The sequence below is a fragment of the Vulpes vulpes genome, chromosome 1 (assembly GCF_048418805.1).
Source record: "Vulpes vulpes isolate BD-2025 chromosome 1, VulVul3, whole genome shotgun sequence".
NCBI classification, from domain to species: Eukaryota; Metazoa; Chordata; class Mammalia; order Carnivora; family Canidae; genus Vulpes; species Vulpes vulpes.
In genome coordinates, this window is record NC_132780.1 from 81,384,962 (window position 1) to 81,407,912 (window position 22,951).

At 39.1% G+C, this 22,951-nt stretch overlaps 1 protein-coding gene and 1 long non-coding RNA gene across 2 annotated transcripts in view; one reads left to right on the plus strand and one right to left on the minus strand.

Annotated features, from left to right (window-relative positions):
• Positions 1–11,834, plus strand: part of PPIL4 (peptidylprolyl isomerase like 4) — a 47,411-nt gene extending 35,577 nt beyond the window's left edge. The window contains exons 12-13 of the mRNA XM_025997985.2: positions 169–316; positions 8,182–11,834. Coding sequence (XP_025853770.2) covers positions 169–316; positions 8,182–8,433 — 400 coding nt within the window. The 3' untranslated portion in view covers positions 8,434–11,834. The remainder of the gene's footprint in view (positions 1–168; positions 317–8,181) is intronic.
• The window catches only part of LOC140593756 (uncharacterized), a 69,409-nt gene continuing 57,950 nt past the window's right edge, over positions 11,493–22,951 (minus strand). Inside the window, exon 5 of the long non-coding RNA XR_011994077.1 lies at positions 11,493–12,488. This is a non-coding gene — a long non-coding RNA (uncharacterized lncRNA). The remainder of the gene's footprint in view (positions 12,489–22,951) is intronic.

Sequence of the window (22,951 nt, forward strand, 5' to 3'; positions counted from 1 at the left end):
TCTGTGCCTCTCTGTGTGTGTGTGTCTCTCTCATGAATAAATAAAGAAAATCTTAAAAAAAAAAAAAGTTAGGTTTATCCTCGTAGTCTCCTTTGTTTACCAGATTCTTGATGTTTTGATGTATTATCAGTGTCAGTTCTCACATCTTTCCTTAACTAGCTGCTACAGTGCAAAATACGATCTTATACTGGATGAGCAAGCAGAAGATTCAAAATCCAGTCACTCACACACAAGTAAAAAACACAAGAAGAAAACTCGTCACTGCTCTGAAGAAAAAGAAGATGAGGACTATATGCCAATCAGAAATACTAATCAGGTACTTGTAATGTCCAGCCTTTGCTGTAGAGATAAATATTTTATCCCTCTGTAAATTACTTATTAGTGACATAAGATAGAGGGTAAAGGTATAGTTCTGGACAAGGTGAGTATATTCCTAATTCTAGAACGTAGAATGATTTCACTGGGTAATGGACTTTAATTTTCAAGAATATGTAACACAAATGATAAAAGATTGTTTTCAAAGTAACTAAATATATCATTCAGTTCCCTATTATGAAACAAGAGTGATTTCTGAACCTGTAGACACTTACTTATTCCCATCAGAAGCAAGTGTGGTTATGCCAAAAAAAGGCTCATATGTCATTTTAATTATCACCATGTTTTGGGTAATACTTGTAGCTCTTGAGGTTTTAAGACCTGTGAAATATTTATGCCCTTACATATTGTGTATCTGAAATATATCATCCCAAATACATTCTTTTTTTTTTTTTTTCCAAATACATTCTTGAACAATACATATTCCTTTCTTTTTTTATTTGAGAGATAGTGTGTGTACCATCATGAGCAGGGGGAGCTGCAGAGAGCCAAATGAACTTCCCACTGGACACAGAGCCTGATAGTCCCAGGACCCTGGGATCATGGCCTGAGCCAAAGTTGAAGTCAGATGCTTAACCAACTGAGCCACCTAAGTGCTCCAACAATACATTTTCTCAGACAGTGATACTAATAATTCCTTAAAGAAAATTGATTCTAGAGAGAAGTCATTTCCAGCCTGCATTTTGGTTTTCGGTTAAGTGAAATGCAAATTACATGACAGCCCCTTACTTTTGTGTTACCACTAGAGGACTTGAGCTGGGCCTGGTGTTTAAGGAGATTTTAGTAGGCAGAGGTGAGAGAAAATTCAAGGTGGTGAGAATGGCACGTCAAGCAATGACCCAGAGAAGGAGAGATGTAGTATGGTTGGCAAAGTGCAGGATTGGCTTCAGAGAAGCTAGGTGTAAATTTCTGTGCCACTAGCCATTGATGTGGCCTCAACAAGTTACTTAGCTTTCTGAGTCACAGTCTCCTCCTCTGTGAAATTGAGATTATACTTATCTTACAGGTATGTTAAGATTAAATGAAGAAATATGTGTGTGTACTGGCTGTTATTTTACTGTTACAGTTTTATTAATATAACTGTTTTAATTATATGTTTAATTATATATGTTTATAATGTGTTTTAAATTGGAATAGTTTCTGTGGTAAGGCCATTCACTGAATTCATATTTCAATTAATTTGTTTCTTTTCAATGTTTAGGGATTGCTTTAAATATATCTATATCTATCTATCTATCTATCTATATCTTATAGTTTATTTTTTTTAATTTTTTTTTTAATTTTTATTTATTTATGATAGTCACACACAGAGAGAGAGAGGCAGAGACACAGGCAGAGGGAGAAGCAGGCTCCATGCACCGGGAGCCTGACGTGGGATTCGATCCCGGGTCTCCAGGATCGCGCCCTGGGCCAAAGGCAGGCGCCAAACCGCTGCGCCACCCAGGGATCCCTATATCTTATAGTTTAGATTTTTTAACTTATTTAATAGAGGAGTAGGAGCAGGGGGAAGGACAGAAGGAGAAGGAGAAGCGGCTCCCTGCTGAGCAGAGGGCCCAATGCAGGACTCAGTCCAGGGACCTGGGGATCATCACCTGAGCCCTAAGGTAGACTCTTAACTGACTAAGCCACCCCGGTGCCCTTTAAATAATTTTTTGTGTGTTTTGTAGTTTTAAAAATTTCTTGTGTGGTTCCAAAGTAAAATCTACAAAGTGGTATGTACAGAGAACCTAGATTCTATTCCTGCCCCTCCTCCTTCTCTTCTGCCCCCAAGGCAACCACTCAGTGTGTTTCATGGGTTGTTTTTCACTTTTAAAAAAGTCCAGCAGGTATATATTTTATATATATTCTTAGTTTCCTACATTCTAGATAGCAAATACTCTTACTCTTGTGGACCTTTTTTTCCATAGTCTTTTTGCGATTTAAAGAGTGCCATCATTTATGCCCCACCCTCAGCTTTTAAGTCACACCTTTCCTCTGTTACTTAATTCTCTAACTAATATGCACATGAATCAATGACAGCTGACATGAGCTTTGTGCTTACAATTGTGACGTGGATACAATTTTCCCCATTTCACAACAGAGAAATTGAAAACTGAAGAGTTTAAACAATTTGCCTTGGTTTTACACAGCTGTTACATAGAGCCACAGTGTAAATCCAGACTTGTACCGCTAGCCACTCTGCTGCTGCTCTTATCTGGAGCATATTCCTGGCAGTTTTCTCTCTTAAATGCTATTATTATTCTAATATAATTTATCCCCTACTGTAATATTCCAGTGTGATCTAACTGGTACGTTTCCTTCTTAATTCTGTGCTTTATTTATTTAGCCTAAGACTACCACAGTCTTTTGAAATGGTGGCTGTATCACATTTCTCTGAATACTAAGCATGTTTTCCACTACAATTCCTTGATCTCCACCCTCCCATGTCACCTCCCCCACTATGTGTTGCTTTTAGCTATGACTTCTCATCCTGCACTTATATGTGGAATCTTCAGTGAATTTAGGCCTGAGATACATGTTGGTGTATTTGAAATAATCACAGGTCTAAGAAATCTAAAATCTGGCTGCATTTTAAGTCTGTGATTCCCCCTTCCTTTTTGTGCATTTTTTTTTTTAAGATTTTATTTATTCATGAGAGACACAAAGAGAAAGGCAGAGACAAAGGCAGAGGGAGAAGCAGGCTCCCAAAAGGGATCCTAACACGGGACTTAATCCCAGGACCCCAGGATCACAACCCTAGCAGAAGGCAGACACAACCACTGAACCACCCAGCTGTCCCTGGTGCATCTTTTTTATCCTGCTGTTTGATTACTTAAAACTTTACACTAGCAAATAGTTTTCTTTTTTTAATAGAAGTAAAAGGCACCAAGTAGTTTTTTGGGGGGAATGTTGTTAGTATTTTAAAAATAATTTTAGCCGTGGCTAGGTGGCTCAGTCAGTTAAGTGTCTGCCATTGGCCCAGGTCGTGATCTTGGGGTCCTGGGATCAAGCTCCACATCGGGCTCTCTGATTATCAGGGAGTCTGCTTCTCCCTCTGTGTGCTCGCGCTCTCTCTCTCTCTCTCTTAAATAAATTTTTAAGAAATAAAATAATTTTAAATTAATTGACAGTTATAAAATTATTAAGATCTAAATCTCCTAATTTTATTTCTTCCCTCAAAGCATATTAAAGCAAATGTTTTTTGATTATATACTTTGATTTAGTAATATAAGTATACTAATTTTTAAATTTTCTTTCCAATAAAATAGCATCTGTATTTAAGATATTAATGGGCCCATTTTTTTTGTATTCTTATTTTTATCCTTTTGATTTCATTCTCAAAAATATAATCATTAAAGGGAATTTTCAGTACTAGGTTATTTACAGGTATAGCTCAGATTTTCCTATTTGTTGGTATTTTGCTTCGTGAGCCTAGTTTCCTTAGAATGTTTTAACTTATTTCTTCAAGGTCTTTGTTTTTTATTGAGTGATAGACTTACTGTTCAGTTGGAAAACTTCTGTTTAATTTTTCCATCTCATGTCTTGATTCCAAAGATGGTTACTATATTGTTGAGGTTTGGGTTTTACTGGGGTTCCAGGAAGTGAGTTTTCAGCTGTGGGTTGGTTACCTGGCTGAGAAGTATTCATATTGGTTGTCAGTCCTCCTCTGTGGCTTTCATAGGTGTTTGTTATTCTTATAATTGGGGCTCTGTTTTTGCCATCATTTTAATTAATTAGTGTTACTTTGTTGATTTAAACTAAATCTTTTAATTTTAGAGGCCTGAACAAGGATAGCTTTTAGTTTAGGTTGTTTTGGACTGCTTTACATGAAATCATTGGATAGATTAAGGTGATTCCTTTAAATTGACCATTTAAAAAAATAAATAAATTGGCCATTTTATGGTGTTTTCTTTCTTTTTTAGCAACATGCTAGTTTAATCATTTTGTCCTATGTCTTAAGTGTATAGAATTGCAGAATTGCTTAGTCTGTACTGGAAAGGGCATAAGAGCTCATCTGATTAATTCCCCTCACCTTAGATGTAGAGATCCTGACCCCAAAGACCTGTGGCCCTTCACAGTTTAATGAAAGAGCTAGCATTTTAACATTATTTTAATTCATTCAGGTATGAGGTATTTTTCATTCTGTACTCTCCCCTTTTCGACTTTATTTTACTTTTTTTTTAAAAAAAAAAGATTTTATTTATTTGAGAGAGGGAGCAAGCACAAGCAGAAGGGAAGAGCAGAGGGAGAGGGAGAAGCACACTCCCCATTGAGTGGGGAGCCCCATGTGGTGCCCATCTCAGGACCCTAGAATTATGACCTGAGCCAAAGGCAGATGCTTAACGGATTGAGCCACCCAGGTGCAATCCCCATTTCTATTTTATTTTATTTTTGTTTTTTATTTTTTATTTTTTATTTATTTATTTATTTATTTATTTATTTATTTATTTATTTTTAAAAGATTATTTATTTATTCATGAGACACAGAGAGAGAGAGGCAGAGACATAGGCAGAGGGAGAAGCAGGCTCCATGCAGGGAGCCTGATGTGGGACTTGATCCTGAGACTGCAGGATCACTCCCTGGGCCAAAGACAGGCGCTCAACTGCTGAGCCATCCAGGCATCCCTTATTTTATTTTATTTTTAAATATTTTATTTATTCATGAGAGACAGAGAGAGAGAGAGACAGAGACATAGGCTGAGGGAGAAGCAGGCTCCATGCAGGGAACCCAGTGTGGGACTCGATCCTGGGACTCCAGGATCACGCCCTGAGCCGAAGGCAGATGCTTAACCGTGAGCCACCCAGGCATCCCATCATTTCAATTTTACATCTGTTTACTGATTAATTAAATAATGATCTCTAACCTGTATGGATCTCTTGAGTCTCAAGTTTCCTTATTTCTAGAATGAGGGTAATGTACATCAAAAGCACTTAGCATTGTTCTAGCAAATACTACAAGAAGATTTGTTCTGATATGGCTTCATTGAGCCACCTGACCTTTTCCCATGCACATGATGCTGATTCTTCCTTGCTTTTCACTTGTCACTTCCACTCCGTGCATTAACCTTCTTGTAGCCAATCCACAGCCAAACTCACCTGTTCCTTGAGGTTCATCTCAAGTCCTAACTTCTCTGTTGAAACCTTCCCTGGTAAATCTGACCTCAAGATTATTTACACATCTCCTAAATGGCAAAGACCATTTGAACCGAGAGCTACCTGTCTTTAAAGCTTGTGTAGCTTTGAAAAATACTCCAAGGGACGCCTGTGTGGCTCAGCTGTTGAGCATCTGCCTTTGGTCAGGGCATGATCCTGGGGTTTTGGGATCAGGTCCTACATCAGACTCCCTGAATGGAGCCTGCTTCTCCCTCTGCCTATGTCTCTGCCTCTCTCTTTCTGTGTCTCTCATGAATAAATAAAATCTTTAAAAAAAAAATACTCCAAGTAGGAGAGGTTTTAAGGTTTCAGTGCATTTCAGATTTTTAGCTTCCTCAAGTTTTTCAAAGAATTAAGTACTGTATAATTGTTTATCTCTTATTTTAAACACTGAAAGCACTTAAGTGCCTATTTTTATAATTACTGAAGATTTTATAGTTATATACTAGTTAGCAGTCTCTCCACTTTCAGAGTTCATGAACTCAGCCAATACAGGAATTAAGTATACAGACAGAATAGTACATAGATTTTTTTACATTTTGTATATGTTACAGGAAGGACAAAAAGTTATTTTATCTAGGGCTGTCATATTTTGCTAGAAAATAGTTGGTAAAGGGTTAAACCAAATACTCATTTTTCTACCTCTGGAACTCTTAAGGAATTACAGGAACTATTAGGATTGTGCAGGAAATCATGAATCAGCTTATAAAGCTGTATTCCATAAACACTGATTATAACAATCATGTTAGATCTATTTTCACATGCTACAATCTCCATGCCAGGTGTAATGTACAATATCTAGACACTATATGGAATAATTATGAATCCTTTGCTTAAAACCCAGTCCTTAACTGTGGGTATTCATCACTCTAGATTTTAAACCTTGACATTTATATCTCTTATAATAATGTCTGTGGTGATAGAGTTGGAACCCTTGGGAGTTCAATCCTTAGGATTTTGCCTTTCCTTTGAGAGAACTCTTTTAAGGAAGTTAAATTTTATGAACTGTCTTTTGAAAGATCATTGTTCTGGTCTCTTTAGATTTCAGCCTCTTGTTCAGATACTCATTTTATTTTACTTATTTTTTTAAGTAGGCTCCATGCTCAGCATGGAGCCCAGTGCAGGGCTTGAATTCACGACCTTGAGATCAGGACCTGAGCTGAGATCAAGAGTCAGACACTTAACCAACTGAGCCACCCACGCTCTCCTGAGATACTCGTTTTGATTAGGAATAGAACATAAACAGAAATGGAATTGTTGTAACTAGCCCTCTTCACGTGGGAGAATTTCTACTGTTACTTAATTAGTAAGAATAGAATTTAGAGGTACCTGGATGGCTTACCTGCTTAAGATTTTTCTCTCCTCCTCTGCCCCTCTCTATTTGTCTCCCTCTTCCCCTCCCCTTCCTCTCTTAAAAAAAAAAAAAAAAGACTTAAGGGCAGTGAAATTTCCCATTGTTTCTTTTTCTTTCTCTTTCTCTTTTTTTTTTTTTTTTTAAGATTTTATTTATTTATTTGAGAGAGACAGTGTGAGCTGAGGGAGAGGCTGAGCAGGAAGCTCGACGTGGGGCTAGATCCCAGGATCCTGGGGTCATGACTTGAGCTGAAGGCAGTTGCTTAACTGACTGAGCCCCCCAGGAGTCCCTTTCTCATTGTTAACTCATTTTAAAAATATGTAAATAAATCATTTTATTTATTATTTTTTAAAAGATTTATTTACTGGGATGCTTGGGTGGCTCAGCGACTGAGTGCCTGCCTTCAGCCCAGGGTGTGATCCTGGAGTCCCAGGATCGAGTCCCACAACGGGCTCCCTGCATGGAGCCTGCTTCTCTCTCTGCCTCTGTCTCTGTATGTCTCTTATGAATAAATAAAATCTTAAAAAAGAAAAAGATTTATTTACTTATTAGAGAACGAGTGCATGCAAACATGCAGGGGGAGGGGCAGAGGGAGAGAATCTCAAGCAGACTCCCCTTTGAGTGCAGAGCCTGACATGGGTCTCCATCCCATGATCCATGAGATCATGACCTGAATCAAAACCAACAGTCAGATGCTTAACTAACTGAGCCACTCATGCACCCCAAGAAATGATTTTAATAAAAAAAAAAAAAACCTAATATAAACAAGGAAAATTTGAGGATTTGGAGAGGAGCTTATAAAATAAACACTTGAAAAACACTCAGACCAAAGTATGCAGTATCTCTTTTCTTTTTAGGCTGATTTGTCTAAAACCTCTTCTGGCTTTGTTATTTAAATGTCATCTTTATTAGGGTTTTTATGGGAATTTTGTAATCCCATTGCAGATAATTGGAGAATGGAGAAGGGGGAGATAAAAAGGTGACCAACCATAATCAGAATTCTTGGTATAATTTTCTCTAAAGGCTTGTTCTAATTTTAGTTGGGCGATTTCATTTCTTTGTGTTTGAATCTGATCTTTCAGTTCAGCTGAAGTGGTAGAAACAAAGCAATGAGACTGATAAGAAAAATGATTTAAGTCTGTTTTTGAATATTTTTGCTTTCTCATTTACCAGATTCTTGGCATTAGTGGTAGTGTTCAAATTTGAGCTTTTATAGCTGCTTGCTAATAGTAGACTTTCTAAGTGTTATTAACTGACAGTACCTACAAAATGATTATTTTATGGAGTCACTTGTAAATCTCTATCCATTCCTTTGACAGGATATCTACAGAGAAATGGGGTTTGGTCACTATGAGGAAGAAGAGAGCTGCTGGGAGAAACAAAAGAGTGAAAAGAGAGAGCGACCTCAAAACCGAAGTCGTAGCCGATCTCGAGAAAGGGACGGCCACTACAGTAACAGTCATAAATCCAAATACCAAACTGACCCCTACGAAAGAGAACGGAGTAAAAAGAGAGACCGAAGCAGGAGTCCCAAGAAATCCAAAGATAAAGAAAAATCTAAGTACAGATGAAAGATGAAGAATCAGACATGAGTGGCTAATGTAATTATTATTGTCTAACTTACAGCACCAGATATTCAGATTTTGTGTCAAAGCAGTTAAAGACTCTGTTATTTTTTTTTTCCCCACTAGGGTCATGGCCCTTTTTGATTTATACTGATGGTATAGGGCACAGAAAGACAATAAAAACCTGAACATTTTCTTTGTATACTTTTTTTACACTAAATTTTATTGTTATACATAAACAGTAGTGTTCATTTTTAAAGTCTCACATTTTCCACTCTTTTTTAAATTAAGTATTTCATACCTACAGAAATTCACAGACATGTATATATATGGCATAAAGAATAGTAAATATTTGTGTACCCATGAGCCAGCTTTAGAAATAGAGTATCCCCTGCATTTTAGAGACTCTCTATGTGCTCTTTCCTCAAATGATGATTATGCTGAATTTTGTATTTGTCATTCTTTTGCTTGTTATAGTTTTACAACATATGTATGTATCCTAAATAAAATGTTAAATTTTGTATGTTTTTGAATTTTATATAAATGACATAATGTATGTTTACATCTGTGACTTTTTTTTTTTACTTAGTATTTTTAGAGTCATTCATTTTTATTGCTTTGTAGTATTGTATGAATAGACCACAATATATCCATTCTTCTGTTCATGGACATTGGAATTGTTGGTTTGTTTTTGATTTTGTTATTACAAACAGTGCTGCTATGAACATTCTGTATCTAGGAGTGATCTTGCTTGCTCACATGGTATGGATATCTTCATCTTTACAAGGTAATGCCAAATTATATTCTGCAGTGGCCGAACCAGTTTATACCCCGACTAGCGCTATGTGAGTTACTTTTGTTTCACATCATCTCTACCACTTCTTAGTTTTAGACTTTTAATTTTTGCCAATTTAGTGGATGCTTAGTGTGGTACCTTCTTGTGGTTTTCAGCAAGAAGACTACTATTATTTTTATATTTATACTTCTGTATGTAGCTTGTTCTTTTTCTCTGGCTGCTTTTAAGGTTTTCTCTTTATCACTGCTGTTAGGCAATTTGATTATGTTGTACTTGGTGTAGTTTGTTTTCATGTTTCTTTTGCTGGGGCTGTTTACCTGTGGGTTTATGGTTTTCACCAAATTTGGAAAAGCTGTGGGTATTACTTTTTTCTGTCCCACCCCTCCTCTTACCCTCTCCTAAGACTCTAGTGACTTGTATATTGGGCCATTTGAAATTGTCACACATTGCACCAATGCTCCATTTGGGTGAAATCTTTTTCTCTGTTCTGTGTTGAATAGTTTTCATTGCTGTGTCCTCAAGTTCATTAATCTTTTCTCCTGAAGTATCTAATTTCTGTTAATCCCATCCAGTGTATTTTTTACCTCAGATGTAATTTTTTTAATTTTAGAAGTTCCATTTGAGTCTTTTTTATATCTCCCTTGCCTTTCCTTTTAACAGGCTCATGTTTTCCTCCATTTTTTTTTTTAAACACCTTGGAGTAATTAATCATAGCCGTTCTATTGTACTTGACCATTCTGTCATCTGTGTCATTTCTGCTCTGTTTCTATTGGTTGATGTTTTTTCCCCCTCCTGTTCCTGAGTTGTAATTTACTTTGCAGGCCTGGTAATTTTTGGATTTTACATTGTCGTGTACTAGAGTTTTTGTATTCCTTTAAATATGTTGAGCTTTTTTCTAGAACATAATTAAGTTACTTGGATACAGTCTGATTCTTTCATAGCTTACTTTTAAGTTGAATGAGGTCAGACCAGAAGAGCTTGTAGGGCTAATTTGGCTCACCACTGAGGTTAATACCCTTCTGAATAATCTCCCCTATGCTTAATCTCATCTGAGATTTCTCCTCTTTGGCTGTTGGGAACAAGAATTATTTTGAGCCCTATCTGAACTCCTAGGCTGTGCTGCTTGTTCTTTTCTGGTGTTTTTCCCCCACTTTTGGGTGGTTTCCTCATGTGTATACACTGATGAGTATTCAGCTGAAGACTCAGACAAACCCTCTGTAGATCCAGAGCTCTCCCTCTGTAGTTCCCTCCTCTTTACAGTACTCTGCCCTACAAACTTTATCTGGGCTCCCCCAATGCTACCCCCACCCCCACTCCCAGACTCCCAGGCTTTTCAGATTCACATCCCTGTCAGAGTGCTACAGTGTGGAAGCCACACGGTAAGCTCAGGCAATTGTCGCTTCCTTGTTTGTTTCCCTTCTCTCAAGAGTCACTGTTCTGCACTGGCTGTTGTCCAGTGTCTGAAACACTTTGTAGTATATATTTTGTACAGGTTTTTAGTTGTTTGAGATGGAGAAGGTAAATTCTGCTCCCTCACTTCTTTGTGGCCAGAGTGGAAATCTCACTATTTAAATTGCATTTCCTAAATGCTAACAAGGTTGAGTATCTTCGTATATATTATAGTCATACCTGATTGTTCTCAATGAGAAGTTTTACATGTCTTTTGCCCATTTTATGTGAAGTTACTTTTTTCTTACAGAATTCTTTAAAGAGTTTTTCTTTTGGATTGAGGGCACTAATCCATTTTTACTGTTAGATGTTGTAAACATTTTCTATCAGTTTGTGGCTATTCACCTTTTATACTGATGCCCTTGGAAGAGCACAAGTTATAAATTTCCCTTCAGTTTTGTAATGTGAAAAATGTCCTACATATACAGAAACATGAAAACAACATCCATATACCTTACATACAGATTTAACAGTCCGTAACACTTTGTTGTTGAACAATTTGTAAGTAAATTGAAAGCATCATGACCTTTCACTTTTCTGTATTTCACCATGCATTTCTTTAAAAGCAAGTGTTCTATATAACCACAATATTATTATTATACTTAAGAAAATTAGCAGTAAGGGCACCTGGCTGGCTCAGTCGGTAGAGCATGTGACTTGATCTCAGGACCATGAGTTGCAGCCCCACGTTGGGTGTAGAGATTACTTAGAAAAGAAAAGTAACAATAATCTCATATAGTCTATTTGAATTTCCCTGATTGTTCCAAGAATGTCATTTTTAGGTGTTGATTTGTTTTTAAACCCACAAACTCAAGGCTCATGAATTGCATGCTCTTACCATTTTATTAATCCAGAAGAATTTCTTACCCATCCAACCCACCTCTTTTTTTTTTTTTTTTTTAATGGCATTGACTTTTGAAGAATTCAAGCCAGAATATGTCATAGAATGTTTCAGATTCTGGAGATTATTTGATGGTAACTTCATGGTATCTCCTAGTTCTTCTCTATTTCCCATAAACTGGAAGTTAGTTCTAAATGTTTGATTAGAATTAGGTTATATATTTTAGGCAGAAATTGAATGTCAGATTTATTATCCTTCGTGTGTTTGTGCTTTTTGTATTTTAAGAAATCCTTAATAAAGATATTCTCCTATATTCTAAAAGTTGTAAGTGAAGCTTTGTTTTTTACATTTAAATCTTTAATCTACATTGTATGTGTGTATGTATATGGTGTTATAATGAAAAAGCCACTTTAAAAATATATATGGATACGATACAACCAATTGTCCAAACCCATTAGTGAATGGTTCATCTATTCCCTGTTGATCTACCCTTCTACCTCTGTCATATGTTTCCATATATGTGTGGATTTTGTTTCATAAGTTCTCTCTTCCATTGGTTTACTGTTTATCCCACTACCAGTACCAAATGTCTACATTTCTATGACTATAGAAAGTATTTAAGCAAGTACCCCGCAGCCGTTTTATTAGTAATGCCTGTACCTTTTTTTTTTTTTTTTTTTTTTTTTTATGATAGTCACACAGAGAGAGAGAGAGAGGCAGAGGCACAGGCAGAGGGAGAAGCAGGCTCCATGCATCGGGAGCCTGACGTGGGACTCGATCCCAGTTCTCCAGGATCGCGCCCTGGGCCAAAGGCAGGCACCAAACCACTGCGCCACCCGGGATCCCTCATTCTGGTTTTGATTTGTATTTTCCTGATGGCAAGTGATGAGCATTTTTTCATGTGCTTGTTGGCTCCTCTTTGGTTTTGATGTCCAGGTTACAGAATAATTTAGCAAGTGTTTTCTTCTTTTTTTTCTATTGAAAGAGAAGAAAAAGATTTAAATTATCCATTCCTTGAAAATTTAGTAGAGCTTGCCTATGACTTTGTCTGAACTTTGTACGTCCTTTGTGAAAAAAAATTTTTTTGAAGATTTAGTTTTCTTTATTTTGAGAGAGAGAGAGAGAGAGAGTGGTGGGGGGGGCGGGTGTAGAGGGAGTAGGAGAAGCAGACTCCCCTCTGAACATGAAGCCTGATGCAGGGCTCAATCCCAAGACTCTGAGATCACCACCTGAGCCAAAATCTAGTTGGTTGCTCAACCGAGTGAGCTCAACCCAGGCATCCCTCTCCACTCTTTTTTCTAATTTAAAACAGTTTTAAAAATTCCATAACTCCCCCAACTTTTTTGATTAGAGGAATTTCCTTTGAATTTTACCATCTGCATTTCAAGTGTAATGTTAATATCTTCACCTTTCTCTCTATTTGAAGATCTTGGGAATCTTTTTTTTTTTTTTTTTTTTTTAACTATTGTGGGAATCTTAAAGTTTTAATCACCCCTCTTCCAACTTTTTGCTACAATCCTCAAGTATTTTAGTCTTAGCATGTGATTATTAACCTTGCAAATGAGACCCTATTACTGTTTTTATACAGATAATTGTTTAGATTTTCCCCTGTGTTAAATCCATTTCTTTACTCACCAGTCTTCTTGCTTCTCAGGCCCTCCAGCTAGCATAATTTTCCTGCTTTCTGAAGCATATCCTTTAATATCCCTTGAGTGACAGTCTGTTGGTGGCTAAACCTGTCGTTTTTTCCTTAACAAAAATGTTAATTCCCCCATGTTCTTTAAAGTTGATTTTTTTAGGGGCAGCCCCGGTGGCTCAGCGGTTTAGCGCCGCCTTCAGTCCAGGGCCTGATCCTGGGGACTCAGGATCAAGTCCCACATCGGGCTCCTGCATGGAGCCTGCTTCTCCCTCTGCCTGTATCTCTGCCTCTCTCTCTGTGTCTCTCATGAGTAAATAAATAAAATTTTTAAAAACTTAAAAAAAAAATAAAGTTGATTTTTTAATATACTCAGTTCTAAGGTGACAGTAATTTTTTTTTCTCAGCACTTTCTTATTCTATCTTTGACTTACTATTGCTGTGGAAAAATCTATTGTCATTCCAAATGTCATTTTTTTTTTAAGATTTCATTTATTTATTTGACAGAGCATTAGCAGGGGTAGCAGCAGAGGGAGGGGGAGAAACAGACTCCTCACTGAGTAGGGAGACCAACATGGGGTTCGATCCCAGGACCCTGGGATCATGACCTGAGCCAAAGGCAGATGCTTAACTGACTGAGCCACCCAGGCACCCCACAAATGTTATTCTTTTGGAGGTAGTGTGTCTTTTCTTTCTGGCTGCTTTATTAATTAAACTTCTCATTTTGAAGATGATTATCGATTCACATGCAATTGTAAGAAATAAACAGAGGGGTCTTCTGGCACCCTTTATCCAGTTTCTCTGAATGGTAACATTTTGTAAAATAATAGTATAATGTCACAAGCAGAATAGTGACATTAATACAGTAATGACAGAGAATATGCCCATCACCACAAGGATCCCTCATGTTGCCCTTTTATAGGCACACCTACTTCCTTAACTCTCCTATCCTGCCCTCAACCTCCAGCAGCCACTGTCCTGTTCTCCATTCCTATAATTTGGCCATTTGAAGAATTTTATATAAATGAAATTACATAATATGTAGCCTTTTGGAGTTGCCTTTTCCCCCACCACTCAGTGTCATTCTTTGCAAATTCTTCCAGGTTGTTGACTGTACCAATATTTCATCCGTTTCTGTGGTTGATTGTATTCCGTGACATGGATGTACCAACCGTTTAACCATTCATCCCCTGAAGGACATCTAGGTTGTTCACAGTCTCAGGCTATGGTAAATAAAGCTGCTGTTGACTTTTGTTTGAACATAAGACTTTATTTCTCTTGGGTAAATGCCTAGGAGTGTGATTGCTGGCTCATATGATAATTGCATATTTAGATTTTTAAGAAACTACTGAACTGTTTTCCAGAGTGGTCATAAATTTTACATTCCCCCCAGCAGAACATGAGTGATCCAGATTCTCCACATCCTTGTCAGTATTTGCTGTTTTCATCGTGTTTTGTTTTAGCCATTCTGAGAAATATATAGTAGTATCTGATTGTGGTTTTAACTCTGTCACCCTAATTACTAATGATGTTGGACATCTTTTCATGTACCCATTTTTCCATCTTTGTGTCCTGGTGAGACATCTCTTCACATCCTTTGTCTGTTTCTGATTAGATTTCTTTTATTTTCAGTTTTGAGAATTCTTTTTTTTTCTTGAAGACTTTTATTTATTTGAAAAAGAGAGAGAGATATAGCAAGCACAAGCTGGTGGAGGGGTGGAGGGAGAGGAAGAAGCAGACTCCCCACTAAGCAGGGAGCCTGACAGGGGGCTCAATCCCAGGACCTTGGGATCATGACCTGAGCCGAAGGCAGACGTAACTAATTGAGCCACCCAGGGGCCACTGAGAATTCTTCATATATTCTAGATGTTAGTTCTTAGTTGGATATGTTGTTTGCAAATATTTTCACCCAGTGTGCAGCTTATCTTTTCATCCTCTTACAGGGTCTTTGCAGAGCAAAAGATTGGAATTTTATTTAAGTTTACCGTATCAGTTTTTTCTTTTATGCACTGTGCTTTTGATGTCAAGGGTAAGAACTCTTTGTCTAGATCCTGAAGTTTTCTTCCTACTTTTTTCCTAAAAGTTTCAGAGTTTTACATTGTTTATTTATTTTTTAAGATTTTCTTTAATTATTTGAGAGACAGATAGAGACAGCACAAGCAGGGGGAGGGGCAAAGGCAGAGGGAGAAGCAGGCTCCCCAACTGAGCAGGGAGCCTGATGCAGGGGCTCAGTTCCATGACTCTAGGATCATGACCTTAGCCGAAGGCAGACACCCAACCAACTAACCACCCAGGTGCCTCCAGAGTTTTACCTTTAAGTGTTTGATCCATTTTGAGTTAGTGTTGAGTAAGAGATAGTATGTAGATAGGTTGAGTTGTTGGCTTTTTTTCCTTTTGGATATCCACTTACTCTAGTACCATTTGTTGAAAAGTCTCTGGCTGCTATTTTAAGGGTTTTTCTCTGGTGTGCTAGTTTCACTATGCTATGTCTAGATACAGATTTATTTAGCTTTCTTGGTATATCGTTTGTCTCATGATTATTATGCCTTATTGTATATTATGTCAAATGGCTTCAGATTTTTCATTATTCTGGAAACTTCTCTGCTATTTTCTCTTCAAATATTGCCTCTCCCCTGTTTATTCTGTTCTTTCCTTTTGCAGCTTTAGTAAGTTTTTTTTGTTAAGCCTCCTTATTCTGTTCCTTGTATCTTTCTTCGTATTTTCCATATGGTGCATTCTGAATAATTTCTTCAAGTCTGTATTCCAAAGCACTCATTATGTCTTCATATAAGTCAAATCTGCTATTTAACCCATTCACTGAATTTTTTGTCTTCTTTTTTCCATTCTCTGAATTTTAAAATTTCAGCAATTCATTTTTAGAAGTTCTGTTTGATTCTTTTTTCAAGTTTGCATGGATATTTTTCATTTCCTTTTTTCTTCGATCATTTATTTCCACTCTATTTTCATGGTTACTTTATATTGTGTTTTTTCACAATTCCAATATCTTAATTTCTTTTTCTTTTTTTTTTTTTTTTTAGATTTATTTATTCACGAGAGACACACACAGAGAGAGAGAGAGCGGCAGACACACAGGCAGAGAGAGAAGCAGGCTCCATGCAGGGAGCCCTACATGGGACTCGATCCCGGGTCCCCAGGATTAGGCCCTGGACTGAAGGCACCATTAAACTGCTGAGCCACCCAGGCTGCCCCAATATCTTAATTTCTTGAGAATTTAAATCTTTAGTTTTTTTTCTTGCTAACTGTTGTGCATAATGGCTTCTTGTGTGTTTTTAATTTTTTTTAAAGATTTTATTTATTTGAGAGAGAGAGAGAGAGAGAAAGAGTATGAGCAAGAGAGAGAGAGAGGGAGCAGGAGGAGAGGGAGAAGCAAACTCTCCACTGAGCAGGGAGCCCAACATGGGGCTCAATCTCAGGACCCTGGGATCATGACCTGAGCCAAAGCTATTCAGGCACCCTTCAATTTTTTTTAAATAGGGAATACATAATTTGGGACTTCTAAGATACCTAAATTGAAAATGCTTTTCTCCAAAGAGGATTTATATTTGCCTTTCAGGCAAATCACGTGACCCGGAGCCACTTTGATTTCTTGTCTTGTAGTTTCCATGTGCATGTATTGTGTAGACCATAGTGAGAGTTAACAAAATATCCCCTGATATTAAAACAGTCTGTTTTAAGGTCTATTCTTATCTCCATCATTGCAGAGCTGGGAAGATGCCTGTAGATATGCTTTTCTAGCCTAAACTTTCTCCAGTGATGAGCTCTTCTAGTCCCTGGCTTTATATGAAGCTCTTAGACTCACATTCCCAACTCTCTTGGGGCCCCAAAAGTACAAATTTCGGAACTAAGCATTTCAAGGAAAAAATCCTTATGTGCAAAAGCTGATGTGTTAGATGTGAAAGACTAAGTTTTTAGGTTTTTTTTTGTTTTGTTTTAGAGAGAGAAAGAGAATGCCCTGAGCAGAGGAGTAGAGGGAGAGAAAGGATCTCAAACATACTCTCTACTGAGTGCAGAGCTAAACACGGGGCTCAGTCTCACAACCCTGAGATCATGATCTGAGCTGAAATCAAGAGTCAGACACAACTGACTGAGTCACCCAGGCACCCTGAAAGACTGTAGTTTTAACAAAGATGTGTGTATAGAAACACAGAGTTCTATTAATCAGATAGTGGTTTTAATAGTGGTGAGCTCCCATCACAGCATCCATCAGGTAACCTTAACTAGATATAGGGCAGGCATGGTGCCACATTTCTACTCCTAACATCCAGTGTAAAGTGACCATGTTTCCTGTTTCTTCTGTTTTGTTTCTCTAGGTTTCTGAAGAACTCAAAACTGGGCTCCAGTAATATGTCCTACTTGCTTTTGCTAAAATCTGAGGAAAAAATAGCTTAGCAAGATGTAGTAGCCAGATTATTTTTTATTAACAGGGAAAAAAAAGTTATTTTAAGGCTAGAATTGCTCACTCATTATAACCTTTCTGTCAAGTTTCTGTCTTACCTGTTGAATTTTCAAAGGTTTTGATCAGGAGTAGTAAAACCTTAAAGTAGAGAAGCTATAAGTAGGGGCAACAAAAGAAACTTTAAATAGGCGTCTGCTTTCACAAGTGTCTTTAAATAAATTGGTTGTTTTTTAGTTACTGAAAGATATATTTCAGATCTACATTTTCCATTAATCATAAAAAATTTTTTAATCTCAGGTTTGACATTTCTTCCCCATCTAGACTGAGTCACAAAGAATACATAATAGATAGTAAAATCGAAATCACAGAAGGCTTACCTTTCAGTGGTTGTTGCTATGAAACTGTTTGAATGGGAAATTTTAGAGAAGCTTGTGCTTCCTGTTGTTAAATGATAGAATATGGAGATCCCCTTAGTTTTCAAAATTGTCTTTTTTTAAAGCAAGTAATCTCAGCTATTCTTGCTAATGGAACAATCTTCATTCTTACCAGGTCTTACCCACACAGAACTGCCCTTGATATTTAATTTTGCATTTGCCTTCTTCTTTCTGTGCCTTGTGCATTGAATGGGAGGATGGGCAGCGTTTTTGAGAGATGATTCATGTGCCATTAAAAGGCTGAATGATTATCATTTATTTTGCCTAGGACATTCAGAAGCTTGAGAAACACAGGGACAGCAGTTATACGAAAAGAGAAGTTAGAGACGTTAGAGACGTGCCGCTTTGTTGTCGTGAATCTAGAGCAAGACCACAGTGACCACTGGCTTCTGAAAAAGAGGAAAGTTTTCTTTTGTTTCCTCCAAAGGCAGTTTGGTTCTGCTTGGGGTTCTGTGACAGACAACTTGAGAGCAAAGACAAGCAGTGGAGGGGAGAGCAACATGACGGTGTGGCTGAAGCAGAGGACTGTGAAGGGTACCGAGCATGGAAAGGGAGGAGGAAACCAGGAAAGGAGTGCACTGAGTGCACTGAGAAGCTAGGCTTTGACTTGCCAGGCAGTGGAAAATTAGAACCTATTCCTGAGAAAGGAGGCAGTCCTGGGATCACTAAGGAAAGTTACTCTGTGTAGAGGATCTTCACCAGGGGTTGGCACCAAACTCCTCAGATGGGGTCGTGTACGATTCCTTCAACATCTGTTGAACACATAGCCCTCAATCCAGATTCACATCAGAGTAGACTTCCTAGAGGAGGTGATGTAGAAGCCAGAGCCTGCCAGGGATATCCACTTGGTGTGGCGCCAGAACATGGAATGGGGTTCACAACAATAAAAATGTTTAAAACTCACACCATCCTTGCTTATATAACCACTCATTTGGCATTACAGGAAATAACTCAGATATCCTTGGAATGGTCATGGATGGACAGGATTTTAGTAAAACTTTGACATGGTGTGGGGTCAGAATGGAGACCACCTGGCTGATGGGGGCTCACCTTGAACTGCGTTGGTGGGTTTTGTGGCAGAGGGCTAGCCGGGGGCCGTCCTGAGAACAGGCACCTTGTCTGATTCATCTCTTCACATCTGGCAAGCAGGAGTGTGTTTCCCTCACATTGAGTGGGAAACCAGCCTCATGAATTCTGCAATCTCAGCAGATGGCAGTAAATATATTTTTAACTTTATCATAAGTGTTGTTTCATAATTATGTTGATAATATCTACTACTCATTCTCTGAAACAAACCAGACACACATCTGTGGCCTTTCCTCCCAGCATATGCTTATGGGAAGTAATGTGATGGGTCTCACGGTAAAGCTCACTAATCTTCGGGTCCGTCCTAGGTGTGTGGGCCCAGGTGATGCTGTATTGTGGGAGGACAGCTGCTCCTTGGCCTGCCAGCCGACCCTCAGGTGCAAGGATTCACCCTGTGGCTCCTCTGCCCATCTTCCTATTACAGAGAAGTATGCTTAGCTGAGTAAATGGTGGCCACAACTGACTACTCTGAAGCAAGGCGGTTTGGGGACTGGGGACTATATTCGTTTCCTAGAGCTGCCATTACAAATTACCACAAACCGGGTGGCTTAAAACAACAGAAATTCACTCTCACAGTGCTGAGAGGCTAGACGTCCAAAACCACTGTGTTGGCAGGGCCATGCTCCCTCGCCTCTTCCTAGCTTCTGGTGGTGCTCCTCGGCTTACAGCCACTTCACTCCAGTGTCCACTTCTCTTCATCTGGCCTTTCCCGTGGCTGCTGTGTGTCTGCATCCAACTCTCCCTCTCCTTTCTCTTATGAAGACATTGGATTTAGGGCCCACCCTAATCCAGTGTGACCATTTACCTTGATTACGTCTGTGGAGGTCCTCTTTCCAAATAAAGTCACATTCACGGATACTGGAGGTTAAGACTTGAGCACATCTTTGGGGAGGGGGTACAATTCAACCCACAGTAAGGGGTGAGGTATTTGCAAAATTCAAGATAAAGCCTCTGCAGCATTCTGGCCAGAGACCAGCAAAGATGCTCCAAGCTGAGCCCTAGATCCCAGGTTTCTAGACATGGAACATTGCAAGTGCTCAAATGTGACCACTTAAAACCCACGCCCAGGCGTAGGTGCCTTAGTTTACCACATTTTATCACCACTCATTCTTTGTCCTCAGCCTAGTTTCCTCTACCTGGTTCTCATAAACCTCATGCCTTTTGATTTGTAGTCTCTCTTTCTAGCCATGGAAGGAGGGATAGACCATCTCATATCTCCCTCAGGGCTTTTGTGAGAGAACCACAAACTCCAGGAAAGGTGGGCTCCCCGGAGTTACCTGACATCCATAGGAGCTCTGCGTTGCAGCAGCCTTAGGGAAATTTTCCAGAATGCTAACTTACTTAGATTATATAGATATGATCTCGCTATCTAAGTAGACAATGTCTCCAGGACCAAACACAGGGGCATCTGAACCCCAGGTTAGCGAACCAAGCAGTAAACAACAGGGCAGTAGATGCAGCAGCCCAGGATGGAGAAGGAATAAAGGAAGTTGGCGAGTGCCCTGGCAGACCATGACTTTTATGGCCCTAGTTTTTCAACCTGGAGCACTCTGAGACCGTTGGTTTTCCCAACCTGGTAGCTTCATGATGGCCTAAAAATGAAAATCATTTTGCTTAAAAAGACAACAAAATGGCCCGTGCAAGATAGAACATAGTCATTAGTGATTTGGTTAATTTTATTTTTAAAATTAAAATGCGTCTTGGAAAAGTTTTCAAAGTTTTTGAAAAACTGAAGTGAGTTACTTCAGCTTGAGGTTGAGTCCCAACCATCTGGATCTTGCCAAGCTTCCTCATGTCTCTGAGCCAGGGCCTAGACTTTCCCTCCACCTGGAATGTCCCAGGGAACCCAGACTTCTGGAAACTCCAGTGTGTCATCTGAAGCCAGCTGAGCCTTTATTTCCTCCAGGAAGCCTCCTCTGTGCAGAGGCACAGGATGGGAATTTCCTCCTCGCTGGACCCTCTAGTCCAGTGGTTCTCTGTCAAAGGCCACTTTTGCCCCCACAGGAACACTTGACAATATTGGGGAACATTTGTAGTTGTCACAATGTGATGAGCTGTGCTACTGGTTGTTGGTGAGTGGAGGCCACAGAAGCTGTTGAACACCCTCCAGTGCACAGGATGGTAGGTCCCCACAGCAAAGAATTTTCCAGCCCCAAACATTACTGATGTTTGCACTGATGATGCACAAGACTGAGAAACCCTGCCCTAGTCTAACATTTACCACATGACCGTAATTCTTCATTTACAGTCATGCCTCTCCTCAGTCAGAGGCAGAAACTTTGTTCAGTTGGTGCTTATGTTCTCTGCCTGGTGCAGGGTGTGAAATGACATTGGGATGTCCTTAACAGTCTTTATTGCCTTCATCCCTGCCGTTAACATTACATCTCAGGTGGAACTCAGAGGAGTGATGCCTAGGTAATATTTAATAAAATTGCTAAAATTGTTCTAAGTGCACAATTGTTTTAACTTAGATCATTGACTAAGCCAGTCAGCAATGACAACTGCTTCTCTGCTTGCTTCTGTATAAATTGTAGGTGTACCCATTCCCATTGAGGACAGAGAGCATTGTTCCACTTGTCTCTGTAGCTCTGTGACAATGTTTCAGCTTTTCCTGGGTGCTAGGCTTTGCCATTAATAACTTCTAGTAATCCTATCTTCATTAAAATTTGTGGTCCAAATAGTAACGTCCATCTATGTAGCAATTAAGACATGCCGGGCACTATTCTAAGCTCTTTGCATACATGGACTAATTTCATTCTCATCATATCCCATGAGATAGATATGATTACCATCCCCATAGGAGGGAACTGAGGCACAGAGAGATTAAACCCTTTGTTTAGTTTACACAGTTAATAAATGGCAGGACAGTCAGAGTCTGAGTTTATGACACTAAACTATGATTAATAAGCTTAGATCCTTTTTCATACCATTCTTCAGAATGAATTCCAGATCATGCATGATTCAAGACCTGATCATAAAAAAATGTTACAAGTTCAGAGAAAACACATTTACAATTTCAGGATAAGGAAGGATTTCCTTTTTTTTTTTTTTTAAGGTTTTATTTATTTATTTATGAGAGACACAGAGAGAGGCAGAGACATAGGCAGAGAGAGAAGCAGGTTCCCTGCCAGGAGTCCAATGCAGGACTCCATCCCAGGACCCTGGGATCATGCCCTGAGCTGAAGGCAGACACTCAACCACCGAGCCACCTAGGTGCCCTGGGAAGGATTTCTCAAACAACATTCAAATGGCACAAATGATGAAGAAAGGGCAATAATTCTGAATACCCCAAAGTCAAAACATCTGCCAAACACCATAAACAAAGCCAAAGACAAGTGGTAGACTGGGCGCAGATAGTTTACAGCCCGCACAAAAGATCAGGGTTAACATGAAGACTATGTGAGGCTGGGGATCCCTGGGTGGCGCAGCGGTTCGGCGCCTGCCTTTGGCCCAGGGCGCGATCCTGGAGACCCGGGATCGAATCCCACGTTGGGCTCCTGGTGCATGGAGCCTGCTTCTCCCTCTGCCTGTGTCTCTGCCTCTCTCTCTCTCTCTGTGACTATCATAAATAATAAATTAAAAAAAAATTAAAAAAAAAAAAAGACTATGTGAGGCTGGATAGCAAAATCCGTAAGGGCCGTGGAGGGAAAGGAGGAAATCGCAAGGCCCGTCAACATGAAGCGACCCCAGCTTTGCTCACCACGAGGGAAGTGAAAGGTAGGACCGTGAGAGGTGATACACCATTTCTCACACATCGGACTGGCAAAGAGCATCGTGTCTCGCCCTCCCATATGCTGGCGAGGAGACATGAAACAAGAGCTGAAGCGTCGGTGGGGAGCGACCCAGTGGTACCCAAGGGGCCAGG